We start from the raw sequence: 26204 nt of genomic DNA, 5'->3' as shown, positions 1-26204 counted from the left end.
CTTCTGAAAAACCAGCCATTGAAAACTCTATGGAGCACGCCCGGCTCTACCATGACACACGTGGGGTCGCCACGAGTTGGAATAGCCTTTACGGCAGCTGGTGTGTGTATCCATCTTAGCAGAGATTTCAGCCTGGTGGTGTAGTGGTTGGGGCTTGGCTGCTAACCAAAAGGTCGGCAGTTCAAATCCACCAGTGGCTCCTTGGAAACCATATGGGGCAGTAGTACTCTGTCCCATAGAATAGCTATGAATTGAACTGACTTGATGGCACCTAACAACAGGAACAGTGGGGTTTAGATGAGTACCAGCTCTCTGGCTGGGTCTGTGACCAGACAGACAGGAGCCACACCATGGCGGAGCCACCAGGCAGAGCCCTGGAGGCCCAGAAGGGAATTACCTGTCCTGCTCAGGGCAGGGCCAGCCGGGCTCCTGCCTTTGCTCAGAATAGCGCTGGCATAGCATCAGCACAGTCCTCACACTCACTGAGTCAGGGGCCCTTCTAAGTTGACCAGTGACAGCTGACTGGAAGCCAAGATCTGATCCTAATCATGTAAATGGCTGTTTTACTGCTGGCCAAGCCCAGACAGGCAAGCTGCAGTGAAATGGGTCTGGACCCTCCAGCAGCTCCCCCCTCCTCCCCAGCTCCCTCCAGGAGAACTTCCAGACCTGCTCTGGCCTCCCTATCAGAGGGGCCATCACTGCACAAAGATTCCTAATTTACAGTCAACTGTGGCCTTCACAGTAGCTCAAGTCTCTCTCAGCTGGAGAACAGCACCGTTCTGATCTCGCCTGATAAGATCCTGCTACACAACAATGACAGGAAAAATCCTAGGGACAACCCAGAAACCTTTACCAGTCTTTACTGGCTAGATGGGGCCAGATAACCCAGCTTCTTGACCTTGTCCTGAGTCAACGGCCAAGAAGAGTTCCAAAAAGGACTTGTCTCAACAGCCAGACCATCAGCTGCTGGGTTTTCAAGGGCAGAACTGGCTGCAGCTGGCCCACATCCAAGCCACTCCAGGACCAGTCCCAGTCCCAGTCCCAGTCATGGAGTCGACTTTGACTCACAGCAACGCCATGTGCGTCAGAGTACAACTGTGCTCCACAGGGCTTTCAACGGCTGATTTTTTGGAAGTAGATCAACAGGCCTTTCTTCTGAGGTGCGAACCTCCAACCTTCTGGTAAGCGTTAATCATTTGCACCACCCAGGGGCTCTGCCTTAGACCAGGGGTTCTTGAATGTGAGCATGCAACAGAATCCTCTGGAATGCTTGTTCAAACAGATTGCTGGGCTCTGCCTCCAGAGTTTTAGATTCAGGAGATCCGGAAAGGGAGTTGAAAAACCTGCACTTCTCACAAGTTGCTAATGCACTAGACCGGGTCACACTTTGAGAACCGCTACCTCACAGCAAGCAGCTCCAATGAAGGTCCCAGAATTGTGGAAAATTCTCTGTTGGCAGGGGCCAGGGCCAGATTTATGTCTATCCTTGCTGCATCCTGAGCAGACCAGAGGCTGGGTCATTCCTTCCACAAGTCAAACAATGGGGTGGAACCTGAAATCCCCAGTGTCCCCGCCCTGCTTTATCAAAGGCTCCTGTTTCCTCTCTGAGTCATCACTGCTTCTTCTACTGCAGCAGTATCACCGCAGGGGACCCAGGCACCCTACTGGCTCCTGTGACACTGAAAGCTTGGAGGTGGACAGAAGGCCTGGAATTCTGCCCCTGGGTCTTCTCCCAACCCCTCCTCTGCCCTCATCTCAGCTTCCATGACCCTGGTCAACTCCACTCTTGCAGGCTTGATTCTTGCCTTCCTAATGCTGATGGCATAGTGGTTAATTGCTACAGCTGCTAACCAAAAGGTCGGCAGTTCAAATCCACCAGGCACTCCTTGGAAACTCTGTCCTATAGGGTGGCCATAGGGTTACTTGACTCAGAATCGACTCGATGGCAATGGATTTGGTTTGGTTTTTTAACCACTTGGCCCACTGTAGAAGTTAACAATTTGTTAACCAGTAACCATAAACAACCACAGTAACACCAATGATCCGGGAAAGCTGGACATGAGTGGGTGAAGGAAATACTTTTCAAGCTCCCCTCAGAAGGAATTTATGGCTGAGTAGCATTGGCACCAGGCATGGAAAACCCAGCCTGCCAACAGCACTTCATATGCACTGTTGCAAAAGTACTCCCGCCGACCCTAAATCAAGGTACCAACCCTGCACCTGCAGGGCCCTCACCCTGGTGCCCACCACTTTGGGCACCATGGCAACAGGTCGGCTCCCCTGGAGATCGAGGCCAGCCAAGCTGGCCAGCCCACACTTCTCAGCCAGAGCCTGGGGAACCCAGACTCAAATGTGGCCAACTCAGTCCCTTCCTGTTCCGGCAGCTGAGAAAATCATCAGACAATGTAAAAGTCCCTGGCCTCCCTGGCTAAAAGGGCTGAGGTTAACAAGCTGGAGCTCTCCCATCAGCTCAAGACTCCTTGCCACATTTTCTTATGCTGCCTAGACAGATGCCTTTGGAAGCTGAAGGGAGGCATGTTAGAAAGCTCTGTCTTCTTCCTGGCCGCAATGTCAAGGACTGCTGATCCTCATTTATCCCAAACTCGCGTACCTAAGTTTCGGGGTTCCAAGGCGGAAGAGAGAACTTTGTTGTTGTTAGCTGCTGCCGAGTCGGACTCCAACTCATGGAGACATCAGGCACAATAGGATGGGACCGTTGTGATCCATGCGGTTTTCACTGGCTGATTTGTTTGGAAATAGATCGCCAGGCCTTTCATCCTACTCCATTCTAGTCTGGAAGCTCCGCTGAAACCTGTTCAGCATCACAGCAACACTCAAGCCTCCACTGACAGATGGGTGATGGCTGTGTTTGTGGTGCACTGGCTGGGAATCAAACCCCAGTCTCCTTTATGGAAGGCAAGACTTCTACTCCTGGACCACCATTGCCCCTGGAAAAGGAACAGTTACGGCCACAGAAAGAGGAGTGTTTGTGGGGGCTGGTATTGGCAGGTGTGCCCAGACCCCGCTGAGCCTAGCACTGCTACACTGGCCAGCATGCTAATCAGAGCACCTTGAAGCCGTGACCTTGGAACAGGCAGACTCCTTTGGCTCTATCGCTAGCGGTGCACTAAACATGACTCAGCAAAGGCAGGCTGTCTGGGGAGGCGGGGGTGATGTCAACAGGATTCGGGATTGAAATTAAAGGGCCATATATACAAGGTGATGGAAACCCTGGTGGCACAGTGGTCAAACACTACGGCTGCTAACCAAAAGGCCGGCAGTTTGAATCCACCAGGCGCTCCCTGGAAACTCGATGGGGCCATTCTACTCTGTCCTATAGCGTTGCCATGAATCGGAATTGACTTGATGGTTTGGTTTGTTTTTTTATGAGCTAATAATAATGTAACCTTCCCCCTACACCGGGCTTCTGTCAGACCACCTGAGTCCTCAGCTTCAAAAGGTTGATGGGAACAATGAGATAACAGCATCAGTGATTAAAGAGTCCTAAGAAAGCTCTCAAAGCAGAGATTAAAGCAAGAGTTCTCATGCCTGGCTGCACAGTAAAATCACCTGGGATCTTTGTACAAACACCAGTGCCTGGGCCTCCCCCATACTCTGACTTTACTGTTCTGGGGTGGGGCCTGGCCCTTTTATGTTTTGCACGCGTGCAGCCAAGAGTGGCAAACCACTGACTTAACCAAACTGGACCTCTTTAGTCTGCAGAGAATTATATATAAGGGATCTCTTCACTACTGTCTTCAAGTAATAGTAAGACTAGCTCCCAGGATTTGAGCACTAACTATACGCTGGGCAGAGTGTTAAATGATTTATAGACGTCATTTCATGGAATCCAGCCCATAATATAGGTGCTGCCATCCTGCCTTTGAAAGATAAGGACACTAAACCGCAGGGCTGTTAAGCCACTTACTCTAATTCACACAGCCAGTGATGGGGCTGGAATCTAAACTTGGGTCTAACTCAACACCTGCATGTGGCCCCACAGCTGATGAGAGGGCAGAGCTGTTCTCCTGGTCCATGGAGCACAGATGGCAAAAAGAAACGGGCTTCATTTATGCATTAAGATGGGCAGCATCTCATCTGGACATAAAATAAGCCTGAGCCTTCAGGGATGTGAGCCACTGAAATGGGCAAAAATGGAATTTGTCGTTTCTGAAATGGGTGAACAGTATCCACAGGGGGTTGATGCCTCTGTCCCATCTGATAGAGATTCACCTCTTTGATGCCAGGGACGTTCCTCAGGATCCCTCTGCTTCTGTGATGCTATTTCTCCCTAAGCCACAGGCGGCCGCAGTTCCACTTTCCTGGGGAAGCCAGCCTGCAGCAATAAGACTCGTGCCCCAGATTTCTGGAGGGGAACCTGCGGAAGGGTGTCCTTGGGCATGTCTAGGTCAGAAGGGGAGGGAGGGAAGGCGGGAGGCAGAAAGTCACTAGCTCCTGCAAACGTGGTGTGGTGCTACTCTGGAGCCCTGGAAAGGCTTTGGGCAGGTACTCCCAGGGGACAGAGAGGACCCAGTGTACATACATTTGCAACGACTTTCGGGGGTGTTCTCAAGACCTCCCCGTCTTTGGCTCTAGGCCACAAAGAGCTCCAGACTCCTTGAAGTGGGAACAAGAAAAGTGGGAAAGACTGAACTGCCTTCTGCTTTGGTGAGCAGACCTTTCAGCATCTGAAACTGGCTAGTGAGGGAGACCAGGGACGGGGAGAGGCTTTTGGGAAGAGAGCTTGGTTGGTGTGGACAAGGTGATATATGGAAGGCTCGTAGTTTACTAGCAGCAGTGGCCTGGTGCTGGAGCCCTGTCCTCCACAGTCCCTGTACATTGCCCCTCATGAAATGTCCCAGCTTGCAAAGTTGCACAAAAACAGCTCCAGGCTTACCAGCAAGCTCAATGAGTCTGAAAAGAGGCCTAATTGGGCCCTGCTTTTTTTACCCGCATACTCCCAGGGTGACCTCGACTTCCTTAAAGCATCTATGGCTTTTACCCTGGGTTTGGAGCATTGCACACAAACAGCTCCAGGCTCATCTGCAAGTTCCCTGGGACTGGAAGGAGACCTGGCAGCCTGGTTCCCCAGCCTCCTCCCTCTCCTGAGTCAGGAAGTGTGGCCCGATGGGCTGGCCCAGCCTCAGCCAGCTCCAGCCCACAATCCCCTGGTGAATCATTCCAGTGTTACAGTGCTGGAGAGCAGCTCCCTGTCACTACTGGCATGCCTGGGCATGTGCTCACTCTGGCAGGATGCATTCCCTGTCTTGCTCCCACCACCAGAACCAAAGGAACCCAGCCGCCAGCAGCAGCCTCTTGCAGAGGGAGCAAATATGACCTCCAATGTTGGCAAGAAGAGCAGTGCAACTGCAAAAATTTGAAAAAAAAAAAAAAGTTCAACACAGTGGAGGTCAGCACAACTGGACTAAACCAAAGCAGTTTCCTGAATAAACTGAATGCTTTGAAGGTCAGCGAAGCAGGACAAGGGGTTTGGGGACCATGGTTTCAGGGGACACCTAAGTCAACTGGCATATTCAAATCTATTAAGAAAACATTCTGCATCCCACTTTGAAGAGTGGCGTCTGGGGTCTTAAATGCCAGCAAGCAGCCATCTAAGATGCATCAATGAGTCTCAATCCACCTGGATCAAGGGAGAATGAGGAACACCAAGAACACAAGATAATAATGAGCCCAAGAGACAGAAAGGGCTACGTGAACCAGAGACCTACATCATCCTGAGACCAGAAGAACTAGATGGTGCCTGGCCACAACCGATGACTGCCCTGACAGGGAACACAACAGAGAACCCCTGAGGCAGCAGGAGAACAGTGGGATTCAGACCCCAAATTCTCATAAAAAGACCAGACTTAATAGTCTGACTGAGACTGGAAGGACCCTGGTGATCATGGCCCCCAGACCTTCTGTTGGCCCACTACGAGAACCATCCCCAAAGCCAGCTCGTCAGACATGGACTGGACTGGACAATGGGTTGGAGAGGGATGCTGGTGAGGTGTGAGCTACTTGGTTTGGGTGGACACTTGAGACAATGTTGGCATCTCCTGCCTGGAGGGGAGATAGGAGGGTAGAGGGGCTTAGAAGCTGGCAAAACGGTCACGAAAAGAGAGAGTGGAAGAAGGGAGCGGACTGTCTCATGGAGGGAAAGTAATTGGGAGTACATAGCAAGTTTATATGGGTTTTTGTTTGAGAGACTGACTTGATTTGTAAACTTTCACTTAAAGCACAATAAAAATTATTAAAAAAAAAATAAATGGGGGAGAGCGGGGAGGCAGGAGAAGGAGAAAGAGAGGCCTAAATGTAGGGCTTACCTTCGCAGGTCCTGCTGTCAGAGGAGAGCACATAGCCGCTGTAACAGGCACAGTGGAAGCTGCCCAACTTGTTGAAGCAGATCTGATTACAGCCCCCTTTCTGATGGCTGCATTCATTGACGTCTGGATGCAATGACAGAGAGGGAAAACCCAAAGGGTCACATCCTAACGTACTTGGGTAGCACAAAAGAGCCTCTACGCACATTTATCTCCACTACATCCACTCCTTCAAATCTTTGGGCATCGCTCATTTTTGTGTGAAATGGGAGCACCCCTGAAGATTTCTGCAGGAGACAACCAAAGGGGCATTACCGCCAGACTTGAAATTGTAGGGCAGCGCAGTGTGGAGGAGATGAGGGCAGAAGGCACAAGGACAGCCCTTGAGTACCCTACCGAGCTGCAACAGGCCCTCAAGTGAGGAACGGTCTCCAGGGTTTGCAGGCACCCAGTGAACACAGGAGGAGGGTGGAGTCTAAGAGTGACCAGGCAGCTTGAGGGCTGACACTGCCAAGCCGCCATGAGAAGACAGGCCCAAGCACACGCTGAGTTGACCTGCTCCGTCCACAGGCCGCTGTGTGGAGTGGGCTGAGTGTGCCCTCCCAGGAGGAAGAGGCCTAGGGAAGGTTTTCCAGAGGCAACAGAACCAATTCCTCAAGAGAGGCACAGTGGTACGGGTAGCAGGAACCTCTCCCTCAGGGCTGGGGCAGTCATGTGAATGGTGAGGGGTCTAGTCTGCTGGCCAATCTCTACCAACATCCAAGGATCATGCCTCTGGGTTTTAACCAAGCCCTGGGGTATTTTTCTCTCATGTTTATTTATTGGTATCATAGTTGCAGATTCCAAGGATGTCAGAGATGAAATTACTTCCCTCACCTTTTTTCATCAGAGGAAGCTGAGGCCAACAGGGATAGCAGACTTGCCTGGAATCAGGCTACTTGATGAAGTCACAGCTGCCAAGCTCCACTGTGGTGTTTCTATCCCTTCATGCTGTGGCTACCAACCAACCAACCCAACCAACCCAACCAACCAACCAACCAACCAGTTGCTGTCGAGTTGGCTCTGACTCATGGTGACCCCATATGCTTCAGGGTAGAACTGCTCCATAGGGTTTTCAAGGCTGTGACCTTTCGGAAGCAGATTGCCAGGCCTTTCTTCCAAGGCACCTCTGAGTGGGTTTGAACTGCCAACCTTTTGGTTAGTAGCTAAGCGTTTAATGGCTTTTGCCACACAGGGACCTAGCTTCATTTTATCCCAGCCCTGTTTCTAGAGAGGAACTGTCCAGTTCCTCCCAAATTCTCTCAAGAAGCTGACTCTGCTCCAAGCAAACCCTTCATGGCTGTAGTGTTCCCCATGGCTTCTCATGCTGGAAGAGTCCCCTGTCCGAGAAGAGCTAAACCAGGCACCTCCCAGCATTGGCTAAATGTAACGCTCTTGGAAGACTTTAGGACCAACAAGGTTGAGGAGGCTTGAGTAGGCCTACAGAGATCCTCCCGGCTGAACAGAGGTCAGCCAGTGAGGGCCCTGATCCCAGGACAGCCTTGGGGACCAACTCCCACACCTCCCCCTACCCCATATCTCTGCCAGAACACATGCAGTACAGCAGCCATGTACCCAGGTGGGATCAAGGCAGGGAGAGGGCCAGAAAGGTAGGAGAGGGACCAATCCACCTCCCACACCTGAAGGGAGCCTCTCTCTGCCTCCTGGGCCCATTCAAGCAGCCCTGCAGGGGGAGGTCCTACTGAGTGTGTTGGCCCTAGTCTCTCACACACACACACACGCACGCGCACACACACACCCAGACGCGCAAACACAGACACACACACACATTCTCCATCTCATAGCACAGTGGAAAAACACATGCCGGATAGCACCTCCACTCACAAGGAGGGGAGCGGTTTTACCTTCATCACAGAGCCGCCCTCCCCAGCCGGCTTTGCACAGGCAGTAAAAGTTGCCCATTAGGTCTTGGCAGACTTGCGTGCCCTCTTTATTGCAGGGATTCGGAGTACATTGGTCAGGCAAATCTGAGATAAACAAGACACAAAGAAGGAACGAATCATCAGAAAAGCTGCTCCCAATAGCTTCCCGACTTAGCTTGGGCTGGTGTAGCTACAGGGGAGTAAGTAGGATCATGGCCTCATAATCAGGCCACCCAGCTGAGAAGACCAGCGCTTGGCAAGAAGCTTTGAATGGGAAATGCCAAGGCAGGTCAAATGCACCTCCTTGTTCTGGCCAGCCCTGTGCAGGGTTCCCACCCCTGGGGCCGGAGTGGGTGCACAGGAAGAGATTGGTCAGGTCCCAGGGGCCTGTTCCAGGAAAATTCAGATAAGCTCTGAAGGGAGAGGCCATAGCCCACTGGAGCCAGATGGAAAGACTACTGCAGCCCTGGCACTCTGAGGGAGCTGGGGTGAAGGAGCAGAAGTAGGCCTTTGGCTCTCCTGCAGTGAGCTCAGAGAGGACCTCCCAAGGAGCAAGTTAGATAGAATCCCACTGGCTGACCCAAGGGGCTTCCAGACAAATTCAAAACATTCCATCATCCCCAATGGTAATTTCTTGATTTTTCCCAAGCTAGGCCTGGGGCTGCCCACTCAAAACTCCCCACCAGCCCATCAACCTTTGTGAACATTCTCTCCAAAGGGCTTGGCCGTGGCTATGATAGCACACACCGTCCTTTTCCAGCAATGTGCCTGCCTGCCACAGCTATGTGGAGAACTCTAGTTCTAAGGCCAAAATTCCCCGCTGGCAGGAGGGGGTTTTGTAAGGCCTCTTTGGAATTCATTGTCTGATTAACACCCTAGTACCCCTTAAATGGCTGGGTACCCCTTAAAAGGAGCCCTACTTTGAACATTGTCTTGTAACTCCAAAGTGATGGCATTTCTTCTTTTTTTTTTTTATTGTGGTGAGTATATAGGTGAAGAAGAACAGGCAGAATGCGTCTTAGAAGCGAGGATGGTGAGACTTCATCTCACATACTTGGGACGTGTTATCAGGAGGGAGCAGTCCCTAAAGAAGGACAGTAGGTCAGCGAAAAAGAGGAAGACCCTCAACAAGAAGGACTGACACAGTGGCTGCAGCGATGGGCTCAAACACAGCCGTGATTGTGAGGATGGCGTGGGACTGGGCAGTGTTTTGTTCTGTTGTACATAGGGTCGCTATGAGTTGGAACCAATTTGACGGCACCTAACAACAACAACAAAATATATAGGTAACAAAATATCTACCATTTCAACAACCTTCAAAGGTACAATTCGGTGACATTAATCAGGTTCATCATGTTGTCTGACCATCACCCTCGACCATTCAGGACTTTTTCCATCACCCTTAACAGAAGCTCAGTGACTGGCATTTTGCTCCCCTGGGTCCACCAATGCAACAAGGACAACACATCTAAACAAACATCACCCATGGGGGCAAACTCTGACAAGCAAAGCGGGGCATCTTGAGTAGATCACCAATCATTCGCATCATTTCAACCTGTTGTTTGAAGGGTTCTATGGTTAGAGGGATTGTACCAAAGGAGCTGCTTTCAAAAGAGCTGTTCACGTGGGGAGGAGCTTCTCACAAACACAGCTGACGTTTCCATGACAGAGAGCCCAACAAAAACAATACCACAGCGGCAGACAGGAAAGCTCACCCGAATGCGACAATTATGTAATACTCAAGTTTGGGAAGTTTAGAGCCAAATGGGCCTGGGAGAAACAGCTATTATTATACACAGAACTCAAAGTATCCTTTCACAGTGCCCACTGTCAGAGCAGAAGTGGGCATGGTAGAGGCTCAGAAGAGCCTAGAAGGATGGAAGGCTCTAACAGATGGCCTTTACATGTCCACTTTTCTGTCATCGCCACCAGCATGTCAGTTTAATTTGGAACACTGTATGCATCTTAAAAGGAGCCCTGGTGGCACCATGGTTAAACACTCAGCCGCTAACCAAAAGGTCAGTACTTTGAACCCACTCAGCTACTATGCAGGAGAAAAGACCTGTAAAACTGCTCCTGTAAAGCGAACAAGCTAGAAAACCCTATGGAGCAGCTCTACTGCATCCTACAGGGTCTCTAGGAGTTGGAAGTGATTCGGCTGCGCACAACAACATGTATCTTAAAGCAACTGGATGGAGTGGGTGTCAAAACACTGTTTAGTAACGGTTAAGACTCAACCTGCCTAAGGAGGGGTTAGTGTTTGCAGACAAACACAATGGGTTTGTAATATTCCTCAAAGGCTCTGGAGAAACCCTGATGAGGGAAATGGCACAGACCAGGCCTGAAGAAGATGTAGACGCTAAAGGAAGAACAATGGCAGATATTAGAGACAGCTTGCCTTGCAGGTGCTATGACTGAACTGCCAAGGCTTCCAAGAGAATCTTTCAACAAGTGAAACTCTTTCCATTGATGCTAACCAGCCTACTCAAAGACACTGGTCTAGACTGACCTCTCTCTTCCGCACCCACCACGGAGTTTGCACAACGTGTGCTAACGTGATTTACCGTCCCCAGCCATCTGCTGGTTTTCTCTTTCTCATCCTTCATTTAAATCCATTTTTTTGCCTTTGCTCCTTGACTGTCTCCTGCTCATGAGTGAACTCTTTTCCTGCAGATAATTAAAAATCTCCAAGTTATTCACTACATTTTCCCTCTTTTATTTTCTTCCCTTCTAAGATGTAAATATTACTTATCCAGCCTCTGAGCTACAGGGGAATCCATGACAACAAGGACTGGGGGACTGGTTTATATTGTATTATACATTATATATACTATATATTACAGTTACAGTTAGAAGAGGAAGGCGCTGTAGAAATACTGGCTCTGGAAGACCTGAATTTGATACCTAGGTGATCCACTGTAAACCGGTCTGTGGTCACTTACCACTTCCCATGGTATGTGGATCTTAACTGCACAGACAATTACAAAAGCTGGTTCCTCTGGATTATTTTGTTGGCTTTCAGTCAAAGGCATCTAGTCTGTGGTCACTCAAGCCAACTGACTGTCAAAAATTCCAGGTCTCGGCAAATGGCAAGCAAGGTAATAAAGGGCAAAAGGGATTGCCTAGTGCCCTGGGCATGCAGACCCAGGCCCCTTCAGCAGTGGCATCACTAGGGCCGGTGTCAGCCAGTGCGACAACACATGGTGTCACCCCCCCATGCTAATTACCACGATATTGTAACTAAAGCACCAGAAAATGTGACGAAATCAGCGACTTATAAAAACACTGGCAGCAACACACAACAGCATGTGCTTCTATCAGTCAAAACCGTGTGGTTCATGGTGTCACTGTAATTGGGTAAGAATGACAGCTCTGACGGGAGCACATTAGTAGGTTCAAAAAGTAAATGAGCGCAGAGTTTCAGCCTTGTAGGTACACTGATACATGTGAGCTGGGCTTATGAAAAAATTTGTTGTTGTTATAACTAACTACAAGGATATTTTCATACAAAATAATCAATTTCTGCTGAAATACTGCACGAAAATTTTATAGACAGTTATTTTCGTGTCACCCCCTCTGACAGTGTCACCCGCTGCAGTCTACATACCACCAGTGACACCACTGCCTCTCAGGGGTCAGAAGCTGGGTCAGCCCTGCACTGAGCAGTGGCTAAGACCCACCAAAAAAAAAGAACCAAGCCCAGCGCCGTTGAGTCAATTCTGACTCATAGCAACCCTATATTAAATTCCCGTTTTAGTACCACCTGATAGCCAGGTCACAATGATTCTTTTCCAAGGAGCCTATGTATTCATTTACATTTGAATCAAGTTATTATCATTGCTCTTTTGTATTTATGAGGAAACTGAGGCCCAGAAGTATTAAATGGCCTACCCAAAATATGAAAATTGCAATTTTTTTTTTTTGCTCTTAGGAGGAAACTAAGAGACATGATACACACTTTGTGTATATTTTTCTTACATGTGAATAGCCCATCTTAAATAATGTAGAAGGTTAGTAGCTTTTAAAAGGGGTCATCTGATTGCCGGGGTGACGAAAGATGCATGGGTTCTTCAGTTTCTCCTTCCCCTGCCCCCTACCCCATCCCCAGTATATATCTGAAGCCACCCATTCATTCCATATTTTATAGAGGATCTACCCTGTCATTTGAAACCATCCAAGCCAACGCGGCCATTTAGAACAATGTGTCACTGTCTATCTGGGCAGGGGGTCGCCACCGTCCTTAGGAGGAGGCACAGTGAGGATTTGCTGGGCGGGTACTTCATTTTTAAAATGACTGATGTTTCAAGTCCAATGCCAAGTTTGGAAAACAGCTTGTCCACCATAGTGTTGACTCTTGGTTTTCAGCAAGTGAATTATTGGTAGAACACTTCCCTCCCTCACCCAGCTGGGTTTAGGGGGTACCTAGTGCCAGGCACAAAGAAGGTGAGTGAGCCAGTGAGTCTCAGAATTTCAACGCTGTATGTGTTTATGTGTTAACCACGTCTCATTGGCTCAGATTCAGCTTCAAGACTCCACTGTACTTTGGGTAACCTCTATCCCAACCCTAATCTGGGCATTAAGCTTATCGGATAACACCTACCCCCATCTCTTTCCTAGAAAGGCCAAGGCAGAGAATCTCAGGCTTCTCAGGGCATCTGCAGAATTGTCTTGTGTCTGAATAACTGGAACTGGTGTCTCTTAATGGGTTCTTTTTGTGACCTCTCATTGGAACACCTTAAAGTTTGCTTGTTCTGTGTTAATTACAGCCAACAAAACACTTGCAAGTGTAAACCAAACACAGCATCTTGAAGTAATCGCACAGTTGTTTTTGGCAGATCACCATAAATGCCTTTTACCCTTAAGCAAGTAGGAATTGTGTCCGGCAATCAAAGTAACAGGCGAATGGAGAAACACGATTAGGGAATTACGCATCATACACTGCGGCAACATGAGCTCACAGGTAAAACCACTAAATCCCTTCCCTCAACATTGTTCCCTTGGCTTCTGCTCCCATGCTGCCATTGCTTGGCTTAACGCTGGCATTACACGTGTTCACGCTGTGACCCTAACACTCCCCAGCATGTTTTCTCCTTTTTCAAAATGGGTGACTGAGAGCTTGGCATAACTAACGCCATGATGAACCTCTAAGTTTTTCTCCTTCCTTGGCCTGCCTCCTCCTTCACATACCCTTGTTAATAACTTTGTTTTGACCTAATGTTAACGACTTTGTTCTCTGTTTTAATCTGATGCAAATAACTGTTTTGTTCTGTCTGACCACCTGTGACTTACAGCTCCCCTACAGGAAAATCAGAGCCCGAGTGTCTGATATGTGTATCTTTAGCCTGATAAAGAGATGTCCAGCAAGTATTTCTTTAGTCTCATAGGTCCCCCTGACCCACTGGCACCCCAGCCAGGATGGGAACCCAGCTTATTAAGCTAATCTCTCTCCCACAGCCACCACTCAACAAAACGTCTCCAACTGAATCGCACTGTGGGTTGGATGTTTAGGAGATGGTATGTATTTCTATTTAAAATATCTGGTGAAAGATTTAATGTTGTTTCAGAAGTATATTATTATACATTTGTACACAAAGAGCTGTTTAACTTCATTTTGAAATTGCCAAGAATGCCTTAACTATCCCTTTTTAAAAGTCCCAGTGTCCCTAAGGCTGAGGGCCAAACACCAACTTCTACCACGGTGGCAGAAGGCAAAGGGAGACAAACAATTTTATCAAGAGATTCTCGAAATCACAGTGTGAGTAAACTTTACAGCACCCACCCCTGAAAGAACCCCACCCACCACCTCTTTTTATTTATTGCCCTTTGTGTGAGCACAGCAGGAAAATTTACCTCAAGGATAAAAGGAAGGAGGACTATCTGATACACAGCAGGTACTGAAAATTTCTGTGGAATTAAGTTGACATATTCAGGAAAAGCAGATGAAGAAATAAAACCTTTACAAGGCTACAAGGGCCATCCACTTAACTAGCCACCTTCTTGGCAAGCCCCTGAGTGGCCACCCTCTTTGGCAGAAGGATTTCTGGGCTGAATGGCTGATCTGTGCCCTGGACATTGGGCCTCCAGACTGAGCTGTTTAGGAGATAAAGGATTTATCTTGGCCTTGGCAGAAAGCTGTGTTGAAGGAAAGGGAGGAAGGAACTAGTTTGTTGCTGTGGAATGGAATGTGAAACATTTGCTGACTGCCAACAGAATGCCTTTCTCAGTTATTTTTTGCACTCCGCCCCCCTCCCCTCACCGAAATTTCAGGGTAATGACAAGTTATAACCTGGACAACACACTACAATACAAGGCCCTGTGTTTGTTTTGACCGAGGTGAAGAAGGCAAAGATGTTTTCCCTCATGGGGAGAATGATGGTGAAAGACCTGGGGAATTTAGCAACCACTGCCTCAGGGTTGCTATGAGTCGGAATCGACTGGATGGCAACGGGTTTTTTACGACCTCACTCAAAGCCTGAATGAAAGCTACTTTCTCAAGGTAAACCTAAGAAGGCAAAAGAACTAACAAAAACCTATGCATTAAAACCAACCTCAAACATTTGTCCTCATGGCCAAATACAGAATGGGCATGATGAGAACGTTTAGCTTTGATGAGAAAAAGTTAGAACTGTCCATGTGAAATGAAGGAAATGAAAACTGAGGTGACTCTTGGATTTAAGTAAAAAACTTCTTGAGGTAGATTATGACACGCTAGGAAGAAGGGCGCAGAGATCTACTTCAGAAAATCAGCCAATGAAAACCCTACGGATCACAATGATCCAATTCACAACCCATCATGGGGATGGCTCACGACCAGGCAGTGTTTGATGCTGTTGTGCATGGGGTCACCATGAGCCCGGGAAGACTCAGCAGTAGCCAACAACAACATATTTGATACCATTGTCCCTGTCAGGGTGTGGGGCCATGCAGATCCCTCCCAGTCAGCTCTTGACACTGTCATCACCATAAAGAGCCTTGGGCTCAGGGCTGGAACCCATGTGGGATTCAAACTCAAAACCACCTTAGGGGCTGGTGCTTGGACTGAATTTGGGCTCTTTGGGAAACTAAGAAATTATGTCTTTAAGGCCATTGCTTTAATGTTAACAATAATGAATAACCAAAGAACTCAAGCAATTATAAACCGCCCCAGGAAAACTAGACTATCTTTATAAGGTAAACAATGACGAAAACATAAAGTTGCCTTAAAATGCTATCCTCATGGTCCATTTAGCTCAGGCTTGTATATGGTGCCAACAAGGACAATAGTGCAGACTGTGCTTTTCCTCCTGGGGTGACTTTTGCGGGGGGTACTTCATGCTTTCCTTTAATGAGTGAGTCTAACCAAGACTATCATATGGTAGTCTTCATATGGCTCATCAATAAGAATAACAGGCATATTTGTGCCATATTTTAGGTTTTCAGAGTACTTTCTTAACAATTAGGCATCATTTGATGTGTGCAAAAAAATGACCCCATACCATACTTGTGGAAAATGTCTTCTAGTTTTGGAAAATGTCTTCTACTTTTAGAGGTGAGGAGGTGAGAGACTGGTCATGGCCACACAGCTAGTCAACAGCAGGAACGAATACAGAACCAGGTGTGGGAGGCAGTGCTACGTTTGGCAAGGCTTCAGTTATTGTTGGGGGAAAACAGAGCAGTAGAAGTACATTTAATACATCCAGTGAAAGCAGCGGCACAAGACTCATCCTTTAAATATCACCTCTGAAAGCAAAAACTCTGGGAGTCTACTTCCTGTCCTCAATCTCCCAAGGTTGCCCATCATCCAGAAGAGAAAGTCTGGACTCTCATTAAGAAATAATCATTGCTATTCAAAACACCTTAAATGATTCTAACGCCAGGACATGTCTCACATAGGAAATAAGTCAACCAGGATTGTTTTTGCCTCTCTTTTGGGTGAAACTCAGATAATTATTGGGCTCAAATACCACTAACAAAATTTCTCAACTTGCTCTTTGAGAATAGGACTCAGAGATATGGGCAGGAAGAAGACAAATCAAGGAAAAACACTGCCATTCATTTAATCTCCTAAGCCTAGACTTTTAGAATTTTTTACTCATTCCTTCATTCATTTGACAAACCTGTGCTGGGTGTTCAGAAGGTGCCCAGCTCGGCCTAAGCCCACAACAGTGCCTGCCATATAGTGCCTGCCCTCAAGGGGTTTAGTCTTAGTCTAACGAAGGGACTCAAGCTGATAGGTGGGAAGTCGTAACGGAGTGTGATGAGAACACTTACATCCCTCATTCTATAGAAGCAGAAATGATGCTGTGAAGGCGAAGGGATTTGCTTAAGCACACACTGCTGGTTAGTGACAGAGGTGAGGCCAGGGCCCACAGCTACGGATTGCCAATCAGGGCTCTTTCCACCAAGCAACACTGGCATGAACTCGTTAATTTGAACGAGGAAGCAAAAGCCTTGAAAATATGGTTGGGAAAAGTACTTAGTAAGTGCTCTTCTTTCACTTTATGTAAGAAAGATTAAAGACACTACAAAGATTAGGACACCTATGAACAGACACTGAAAATATTTCTGTTCAATTCGAGAACACCACGAGGATGTCCAGTCCCCATTATTGTTAAACATTGCTATGGTGAAACCAATCAATAGCCTTAGACCAAAGAAGTAAAGGTGTAGCAAGTGGAAAAGAAGTTTAATTATCATTATTTATACATGATATGATTTTTATGCCCAGCAGTCATAAAAGAACCAGCTGAAAACTATTACTAAAAATACAATAATTCAATAGGGTGACTGGGTACAAAAATTAATAATCTTCATATCTACAAACAAGTTAGAAGACAGAATGGAAGAAATGACCCTACTTGCTACAGCAACGAAATACCCAGAAAGAAACTTAACAAGGGAAGTGCAAGGCCTATATGCAAAAAACTTTTTAAGTGCTCAAAGAGACCAAAAGAGAAGGCTTTTACAAGTTGAAAGGAATCCCCCCTAGTTGAAGAAGACTCAACATCATTTAGATGTATTAATAAATTAATCATAAACCCAATTAGAAACATCAAAAAAAAATTTAGAAGTAAATATGATGATTCTAGAGTTCATATAAAAAATAAGCAAGAGTCAGGAAAATACTTAAAAAGAGTATTAATGAGGGGAGCTGTCTTACCACATATTATAAGCTACAGTAATAAAAACAGTGGCACTGAAGCATGAACAGACACCGAAACTAAACAGAAAATGCATCAAATGCCCACCGGTGTTTAGTATACGATGAAAGATGGCATTTCAAATCATTGAGGATGAAACAGAATATTAAATCAGTGGAGTTAGAACAAGTGGGACATTATCTGGAAAAAAAAAAAAGACTAAATCTAGATCTCTGCCTCATTCGTTGCATCAAAAGAAATATCAGATGGATCATGTATTTAAACATAAAAACAAAAAAACTAAACCTGCTGCTGTCGAGTCGATTCTGACTCAAAGCGACCTTACAGGACAGAGTAGAACTGCCCCTATAGAGTTTTCAAGGTGGATTCAAACCGTTGACCTTTTGGTTAGCAGCCGTAGCTCTTAATCACTGTGCCACCAGGACGCCTTAAACATAAAACATTAGATAATTTTTTTCAACCCAGAAACTAAAATAATCTAATAAATAACAATTAAAAAAAAAAAAACTGCTAAAAAAGTCAAAGAACACATGACTGGCTGAAGTTGTGGTGATGCTTCCACGTCTACCTGAACCTAAAGCCCCATAGAGGTCACAGAATCTGACCCCTGGGAACGCTTAACGGAAAGAGCTTGCTCTAGGTCACACAGGGCTAGAAGGGAACAGCCCAGACCTTCTTATCTTTCTTAATCCAAGACGGCTGTTCTGACTCCTCTGAGTTAACAAGCACCTTTGTTCCAAATAAAAGAAACAAGAGTTGTGCTCTGCGTCCCCTTTTATGATGAGGTTGGCCACTGGTCAGAGCAGAAGCCTGGGCTGTGACAGCAATGCCACTTTCCCATTGTTGCTATCACTGGATGCCATCGAGTCAATTCTGGCTCAGTAACTCATGTGACAGAGTAGAACTGCCCCATAGGGTTTCCTTGGCTGTAATCTTTACAGAAGCAGATTGCCAGGTCTTTTCTCCATAGAGCCGCTGGTAGGTTCGAACCGCTGACGTTTTGGTAGCAGCCCAGAGCTTAACCACTGTGCCCCCAGGGCTCTTTACTTTCCCATTTCATCTGGCCATTGCTCCTGAGAGAGGGCCCAAGCAGTGGAAGGGCAGGCAGAGATGTGCTTTTTGGTTTATACCCTTGTGAAGTTAAAAAATTTTGTACTATGTACATTTATTGCCCATTCAAAACCCAAAATTTACTTGTTTAAAAAAAGAAAAGCTTACTGAAAAGGAAGCAGACCTAAAGAAGATACTATAGCTCTTTAAGACAATGGAAATATTTGAGACTCCCCCTGCAAACCACAACAAAGCCTGAAGTTGCTACAGTGCTTTGAGGAAGTCAAAGGACACAGACTTACTCTGAACGCATGTAATAAAACGTGGATTTCTGGTGTATGGAGATCCATATTTTCTATTGCACTCTGAAAGAGAGAAATGGACAGCGTCATTTATCATTTGTCAATAGAACAGACTTTAGAACTAGTACCACTAGCAGTTTTTTAGACAACTCTGCAAACATAGACTATTCACATTTATATGGGGTGCTACATAGCCCTCCAGGTCTAATAGTGTAATCTTACTACAGAAGATTTTAACAATGACAAACAGGAAAATGTCTCAACCAAAATGGCAAAACGGAGTACCCAAAACTACCAAGTGTGAAAGCATGTTATCTGTAGCATCTCAAGTGGATTCCTCCTCTCATGGTACAGAAGAATCACTAATAATATTCAGTAAGTTTTTTGACTGTGTCAGAGAGTTAAGCCTCAATTTCAAGGAAACTCTGTCCTTAATTGAATAGTCAACCTGCTCTGCAGAAAAGTCCTTCCAAGCTAACTGACATAGTGGACACAGCCTTACCATAGTTCCATGTGGGAGCCCTGGGCAGCGAAGACTTGGCTTTTTGAACAAGTGCATTCAGGGACGATCCGAGATTTGAAATTGCATAGAATGGGTGTTGAGCCACTTCAGCTGGGTCACTCGGTAGGTTACTGTGGCTCACACATGCACAGGTGAACGGGCTATGTGCAACACAACGGTATCTGGAGGATGGGCTCATTTGGATAACTAATCATCCTTTGCCAACAAGACACACACCCAGTGTATTCGAAGTTACCAAGCCTGGCAGAGGGTAAAAACAGTAAAGTCTGTTCCCCTACATAAAGCAGATTTCTCCTGGGCTTTTCAGGACTAATTACTGACTGGTTCATTTCACTCATGGCCAGAGTTTGGACCCAGACGAGGTACTTCGGAGAGGATACAAAGTCAACGGAAAATTTGCCAAAATGCACTTTACAAAATTAAAAAGAAAATCTCAGGAATATATTTCTCTCATTATATATAATATTCATCCAAAGAACTTTAAAACCAATTAAATTAGCAGTTAGCAAAGGTCCAAACCAAAAAAAAAAAAAAAAACTGTTGATGTTGAGTTGATTCCAACCCATGTGACCCTACAGGACAGAGCAGAACTGCCCCGTAGCGTTTCCAAGGAATGGCTGGTGGATTCGAACAGCTGACCTTTTGGTCAACAGCCACAGCTCTTAACCACCATGCCACCAGGGCTCCAAAGGGTAGTCCAGACCCGTCTTTCAGAGAGTCAGTGTGGTTAAAATTATTTTCATGATAATAAAAACCAGTTGCCATTGAGTTGACTCCAACTCATGTGACCCCATGTGTCATAGTAGAACTGTGCTCTATAGGGTTTTCAATGGCTAGTTTTGCCAGACCTTTTTTCCAGGGCACCTCTGGGTGAGACTGAACCCGGAGCAAATTTACTGTTTGCACCCCTTTTCACTCTCATTCTCTCACAAGCATACAGTGGAGTTTTCCAGAGGCTAATGGAATGTTTGCTTGTATATTCTTCTGCATAATGTTTTCCAAATTAAGTGAGAAATTTGTTTAATGTTCTCAGTTTTAATTAATAATATGGCAATTATCAATAAATATAGCCCACATAAACAAAAGCTCTTTGGGGTCCTCAATAATTTCAAAAAGTGCAAAAAGTCCTGAGATTAAAGAAGTCTGAGAACCACTGGACTATATCAATCATATTTCTAAACAATGAGCTAAGTGTGGAATTAGAGCAGAGAAGAAGAGTCTATTGGCATTAGACTGAGGTTCGGTTAACATGGATCATTACGGCACAAATCAAACAAACAAGTTTTATGGATCTGAGTGCTCTGGATAGCTCCAAACTCAGTGTGTAATTAAGCAATCTTCCTCCCAGGGATAACATGGTAATGGGATTCCGACCAATTGGTTCTCCCACATGGAGCACGTATTTCCTAACTGCGTATACTTTACATCAACTAAAGAAAGTAGTGATTTGAGCTTACCTAAGTATCTTGGATAAAAATAGTCCTGTGGAAAGAGGAAAAAAAGAAAGGGCAACAGTTTACTGGCACGGTATGCAGCTTCTTAGACAACTTAATCCGTAGATCGTTAATTAAGGCTCGGCTTTTTTTTTTTTTTTTTGAGTACGGAAACAATGACTATCGTGGAGGTGAGGTATGTGAGGAAGATCGGTGACTTCTCCACCAAGGCCTCCCTGAGGAACGGCAGAGAGATCCACTTCTGCCATGCAGACCATGGTAATGAGGAGAGGAAGTGAGAGGGAGAAACGCCCAGGCTGCTGACTGTTTCTGCAGAATCAGTGTTGTGCAAAGCTGACGGTGCGATTGTGAGACCAGACTTTCCGTAACAAGCAAGAGCGATGTCATTTATAGCGCCTTAGAAAGGGCTGGTCAATGTGTTTACTTGGACTATGTTCCAAGTGAAAACGAAGTCTTAGTTATTCAGTGACTTAACAGCTCCCGCAGGAACTGGGACACCCCCAGACACCTGGACGACTATGGGGCATTGTTTTGGACTTACTGTATTTGTGAAACAAACTGGTGTTGGATGGGCCATAAAAAAAACCAACCAAACTCACTGCCATCAAGTTAATTCTGATTCATAGCAACCCTATATGACAGAGTAGAACTGCCCCATAGAGTTTCCAAGGAGCGCCTGGCAGATTTGAACTGCTGACCTCTTGGTTAGTGGCCGTAGCACTTAACCACTACGGCAACAGGGTCTCCGGATGGGCCACAGAGGATATAAATAAGGGATCTTTTTTATCTATGAATGCAAATTTACGAGGTCCATCCACATTATATATGATTTAAGTGGACTATCATAATATTATCATAATATTGGAGCCCTGGAGGCACAGTGGTTAAAAGCTATGGCTGCTAACCAAAGGGTGGCAGTTCGAATCTACCAGCTACTCCTTGGAAACCCTGTAGGGCAATTCAGCTCTGTCCTATAGGGTCGCTATGAGTTGGAATCAATTCGACAGTAATGGGTTTGGTTTTGTTTTTTTTATCATAATATTAGAACTACTGACCCTACTCTTGGCTAGCAGTAGGTATCAGCTGAAAATTTCTTCAGAATCTATTTGCCACAGTCCACAGGTTCTACAGCCCCAGCCTGGTTAAAAGGAGCCCTTGTGGCCCAGTGGTTAAGCACTCGGCTGCTAAGTGAAAGGTTGATGGTTTGAATCCACCCAGAGACTCCACAGGAGAAAAACCTGGAGATCTGTTTTGATAAAAATTAAACAAAAAAACCAAATCCGTTGTTGTCCAGTTGATTCCAACTCACAGCGACCCTAGAGGGCAGAACAGAACTGCCCTATAGATTGCCAAGTCCTATGGTGCAGTTCTACCCTGTCACAGTTGGAGTCAACTCGACAGCACCCAACAACAACAGCCTGGTTAAAGTAGCTCCAATCATGGTAAATTTTAATCTCCAGTTTAGGGTCAATCACTTAAGCAATTTGACCCCAAATACTAACTGAAATCGGAGACTAGTACTAGTGGAAATAATATCAGCAGCCACTGTATACTGAGTGTAAACTGTATGCCAGGTAGGCATTCAGTGTTTTTACATTATTTTATTTAATCCTCACCATCACCCTCTAGGGAAGCCATTTTGTAATCTCATTATTACAAATGAGGAAGCTGAGGCTCAAGACAAGTTTTGGAATCTGACCAAGGTCACAAAGCTGAGAAGGGCTTCAAATGAAACACCGTAATTTTAAATAGCACTAAAATAAATTAATTTGCTGTACTTTTGCCAAGGCAATATTCTAGAGAGAGCTTAATCTGTGTAGCTTACAGAGTTTTTCTCCCAGCTGTGTGCCTCCATCACCATTCTTCAAGATGTTTACCAGCTTTCAAAATTTGTTTTGACACCACCTTTATTTGCCACTTTCCCATCAATGCCTGGCCAGAGCCCCCTCTTTCTGCTCTTTGTCTGAAGAGCCTGGGTGGGTGGGTGCTACATAATAAAACCAAAAAGAAAAAAAAAAGCATTGCCGTCAAGTCTCATAGCAACCCTATGGGGCAGAATAAGAATGTCCCATACGGTTTCCAAAGAGCAGCTGGTGGATTCCAATTGCTGACCTTTTGGTTAGCATCTGAGCTCTTAGCCACTGTGCCACAGGGCTCTGCCACATGATAAAAACAAACAAAAAAAACCAAACCCGTTGTTGTCAAATAGATTCCGACTCATAAACCAAAAAAACCCATTGCCATCTAGTCAATTCCAACTCATAGTGACCCTATAAAACAGAGTATAACTGCCTCAGTTTCCAAGCAGCGGTTGGTGCAGTCAAACTGCTGACCTTTTGGTTAGCAGCCGTAGCTCACCATAGCTCTTAAACACTGCACCACCAGGGCTTCACCACGTGATAAGCAACTGAAAACTGTTGTGACGACTAGCGTACAGTTAGTAAAACTTTACTAAGATGTGTTTAGATGTGTTTTAGGAAGTTAAATTGTAGTAAAACTGTGTTTTTGGTTTTTTTTTTAACTAATAAAAAACCGAAATCAAACTCGTTGCCATTGAGTTGATTCCAACTCATGGCGACCCCATGTGTTAGAGAGTAGAGCTGCTCCTTAGGGTTTTCTTGGCTGTCGTCTTTACAGAAGCAGATCTCCAGGCGTTTCTTCTGAGGCACTGTTGGGGGTGGGTTTGAATCAAACCTTTAGGTTAGTACTTGATTACAAACCATTTGTGCCACCCAGGGACCTCTTTGAACTCATTAACTCTTAAATGAACGGTAAGGGTCAGAAGCAATTTGGTCCTTAAACTTGTGTGATTGTTGTGAAGGCAACATTCAGTGCAAACATGACAATGAAGAGACCTGGTTTCAGAAGTCAGAGACTATGAGGTCAAGGAAGGGGGAAGAATCCCCTTTCTTACCAGAATAAGAATTTCTGAGTCCCCCTGACAAGGGTGGTTTTCTTTCTTTCTTGTCTGCTTTTATTCCCACATTGGCAAACTCCCAGTACATGTAAGGACAGCAAAGCCAACCGACCCTCTGGTAAAACCTCTAGGAGTAGAAGATGGATGAGCGCTTACCCAAAAAAAAAACTTGTTGCCATTGAGTCAATTCTGACTAATAGTGACCCTGTAGGACAGAGTAGAACTGTTCCATAGAGTTTCCAAGGAGTGCCTCGTAGATTCGAACTGTCAGCCTTTTGGTTAGCAGTCGTAGCTCTTAACCACTACACCACCAGGATTTCCCGATGGGTGCTTAGTGCCCTTTTAATTAAGTGCAAGCAGGTGGTTGCATCTCTCTGGGTTTAGAGCAAGAACAAAAGCCACAGGGGCTTTGTCACACTAGAAAACACAATGAGAAGGCTTTTCGTTCCAAAATAACATGTTTAGGATGGATGCAAAAGGTGTCCCACTCAAGTCAAGAAAACCAAGAATTAGATTACGAAAGGGTTGATAACAACTGAGAATGAGAAAGTAAAGTACCTGATTATACATAAATGTTTGCATCACCACAGTTTCCTAGAAAGGTGTATTATATTTTTCAAAATCATGACTAGTAATACTAGTTAATAGTTATGTGTAATCTGTTTTAATAATGAGTTATTTTGTTGTAAAAAAAAATTACTAAAAGAAAAACCATGCTAATTTTCCCCTTGTTTAGCTCCACTTATGGATGCTGGCTGAAAGCAGAGAACACCAGAAAGATGTTTACCTGTGTTTTACTAACTATGCAAAGGCATTCAACTGTGTGGATCAAAACAAAGTACTGATAACATTGCAAAGAATGGGAATTCCAGAACACTTAATTGTACTCATTAGGAACACACTTAATTGTGCTCATAGATGAAGAGGCAGTCATTCGAACAGAGCAAGGGGATACTGCGTGGTTTAAAGTCAGGAAAGGTGTACGCCAGGGTTGTATCCTTTCACCATACCTATTCAATCTGTATGCTGAGCAAATAATCCAAGAAGTTGGACTATATGAAGAAGAACACAGCATCAGGATTAGAGGAAGACTCGTTAACAACCTGCCATATGCAGATAACACAACCTTCCTTGCTGAAAGTAAAGAGGACTTGAAGCACTTACTGATGAAGAACAAAGACTACTGCCTTCCATATGGATTATGCCTGAACATAAAGAAAACAAAAATCTTCACAACTGGACCAATAAGCAACATCATGATAAACAGAGAAAAGATTGAACTGGTCAAGAATTTCATTCTACTTGGATTCACAGTCAACACCCATGGAAGCGGCAGTCAAGAAATCAAAAGACACACTGCATTCGGCAAATCGGCTGCAAAAGACCTCTTTAAAGTGCTGAAAAGCAAAGATGTCACCTTGAAGACTAAGTGCACCTGCCCCATGCCATGGTATTTTCAATCGCCTTTTTTTTTTTTTTTTTCATATGCATGCGAAAGCTGGATGATGAATAAGGAAGACTGAAGAAGGACTGACACCTTTGAATTGTGATGTTGGTGAAGAATATTGAATATACCATGGACTGCCAAAAGAACAAATCTGTTGGAAGAAGTACAACCAGAATGCTTAGAAGCAAGGATGGCGAGACTATGTTCCACATACTTTGGACATGTTGTCAGGAGGGATCAATCCCTGGAGAAGGACATCATGCTTGGTAAAGTAGAGGGTCAGCAAAAAAAAAGGAAGATCCTCAAGGAGATGGATTGGCACGGCGGCTGCAACAACGGGCTCAAGCATAACAAAGATTGTGATGATGGTGCAGGACTGGGCAGTGCTTCGTTCTGTTGTACCTAGGGTTGCTATCAGTCAGGACTGACTCGAGGGCACCCAACAACAACAATAACAATGACGGCAACATGGGGATGCAATTTTTGAAACCAAAAGGTCATAACCTGGTGAGAGTTTATCCTAATTTGTGTGCTTGATTTATATCTGGTGAGGGGAGGGGCTGAAAGCACATGTTAGTTTTCCTGGTAATTTAAGAGAGAGATGGCTAAATCCTGAAGAAAAGCAAAGCAAAACATGCAAACACACCTAAAAATGCTGTATATGTACTCTCCCAAGAGAAAGAAGCATTTCAAAATTGTCCTTACTAAGTGGCAGAGGTAATACCAATGGAGATCACCGTGAATAAATGGTATCCTAATTACATTTTTTTTTAATTACATTAATATTGGACCTTCCATTCTGATGCCAAAGGATCAAGCACAGAACACTTTCTTTTCAAAGTCATCCAGACTCCCATCTGATTACAAGTTTTATTAGGTGCAGAAGACCCTGTGGCCCAGGTCCAATCTTAGGAACATCGCCACATGGAAGTCCACAGTTCAAATGGCCCAGGTAAGCTTTCTAAAACCACAGACTCAGTTAAATAAGTACTTCTACGCTTTCTTCACGGGCCCCACAAGGAGCAAAGGCTGTGAAAATAGGTTTGCATGAAGACTGGTGTTGGGTTGGGAGGCAGGGTTATGGACTCAAAGAGAAACGGTCAGAAGGAGCTCACAGTGGTCAATC

The 26204-nt window shown here is 45.5% G+C and overlaps 1 protein-coding gene across 2 annotated transcripts in view; it reads right to left on the bottom strand.

Moving 5' to 3' along the window:
* GAS6 (growth arrest specific 6) overlaps positions 1-26204 on the bottom strand; it is a 77327-nt gene that overhangs the window by 28043 nt on the left and 23080 nt on the right. For both annotated transcript variants that reach the window (XM_010593595.3, XM_064268619.1), the window contains exons 3-6: positions 20718-20742; positions 18738-18800; positions 8228-8350; positions 6327-6449 (exon numbers count right to left, since the gene is read on the bottom strand). In XM_010593595.3, the coding sequence (XP_010591897.1) occupies positions 6327-6449; positions 8228-8350; positions 18738-18800; positions 20718-20742 (334 nt within the window). The remainder of the gene's footprint in view (positions 1-6326; positions 6450-8227; positions 8351-18737; positions 18801-20717; positions 20743-26204) is intronic.

The sequence above is a fragment of the Loxodonta africana genome, chromosome 15 (genome assembly GCF_030014295.1).
Source record: "Loxodonta africana isolate mLoxAfr1 chromosome 15, mLoxAfr1.hap2, whole genome shotgun sequence".
NCBI classification, from domain to species: domain Eukaryota; kingdom Metazoa; phylum Chordata; class Mammalia; order Proboscidea; family Elephantidae; genus Loxodonta; species Loxodonta africana.
The sequence above is the reverse complement of the archived record's forward strand: the minus strand, read 5'-3'. Positions and strand labels throughout refer to the sequence as shown.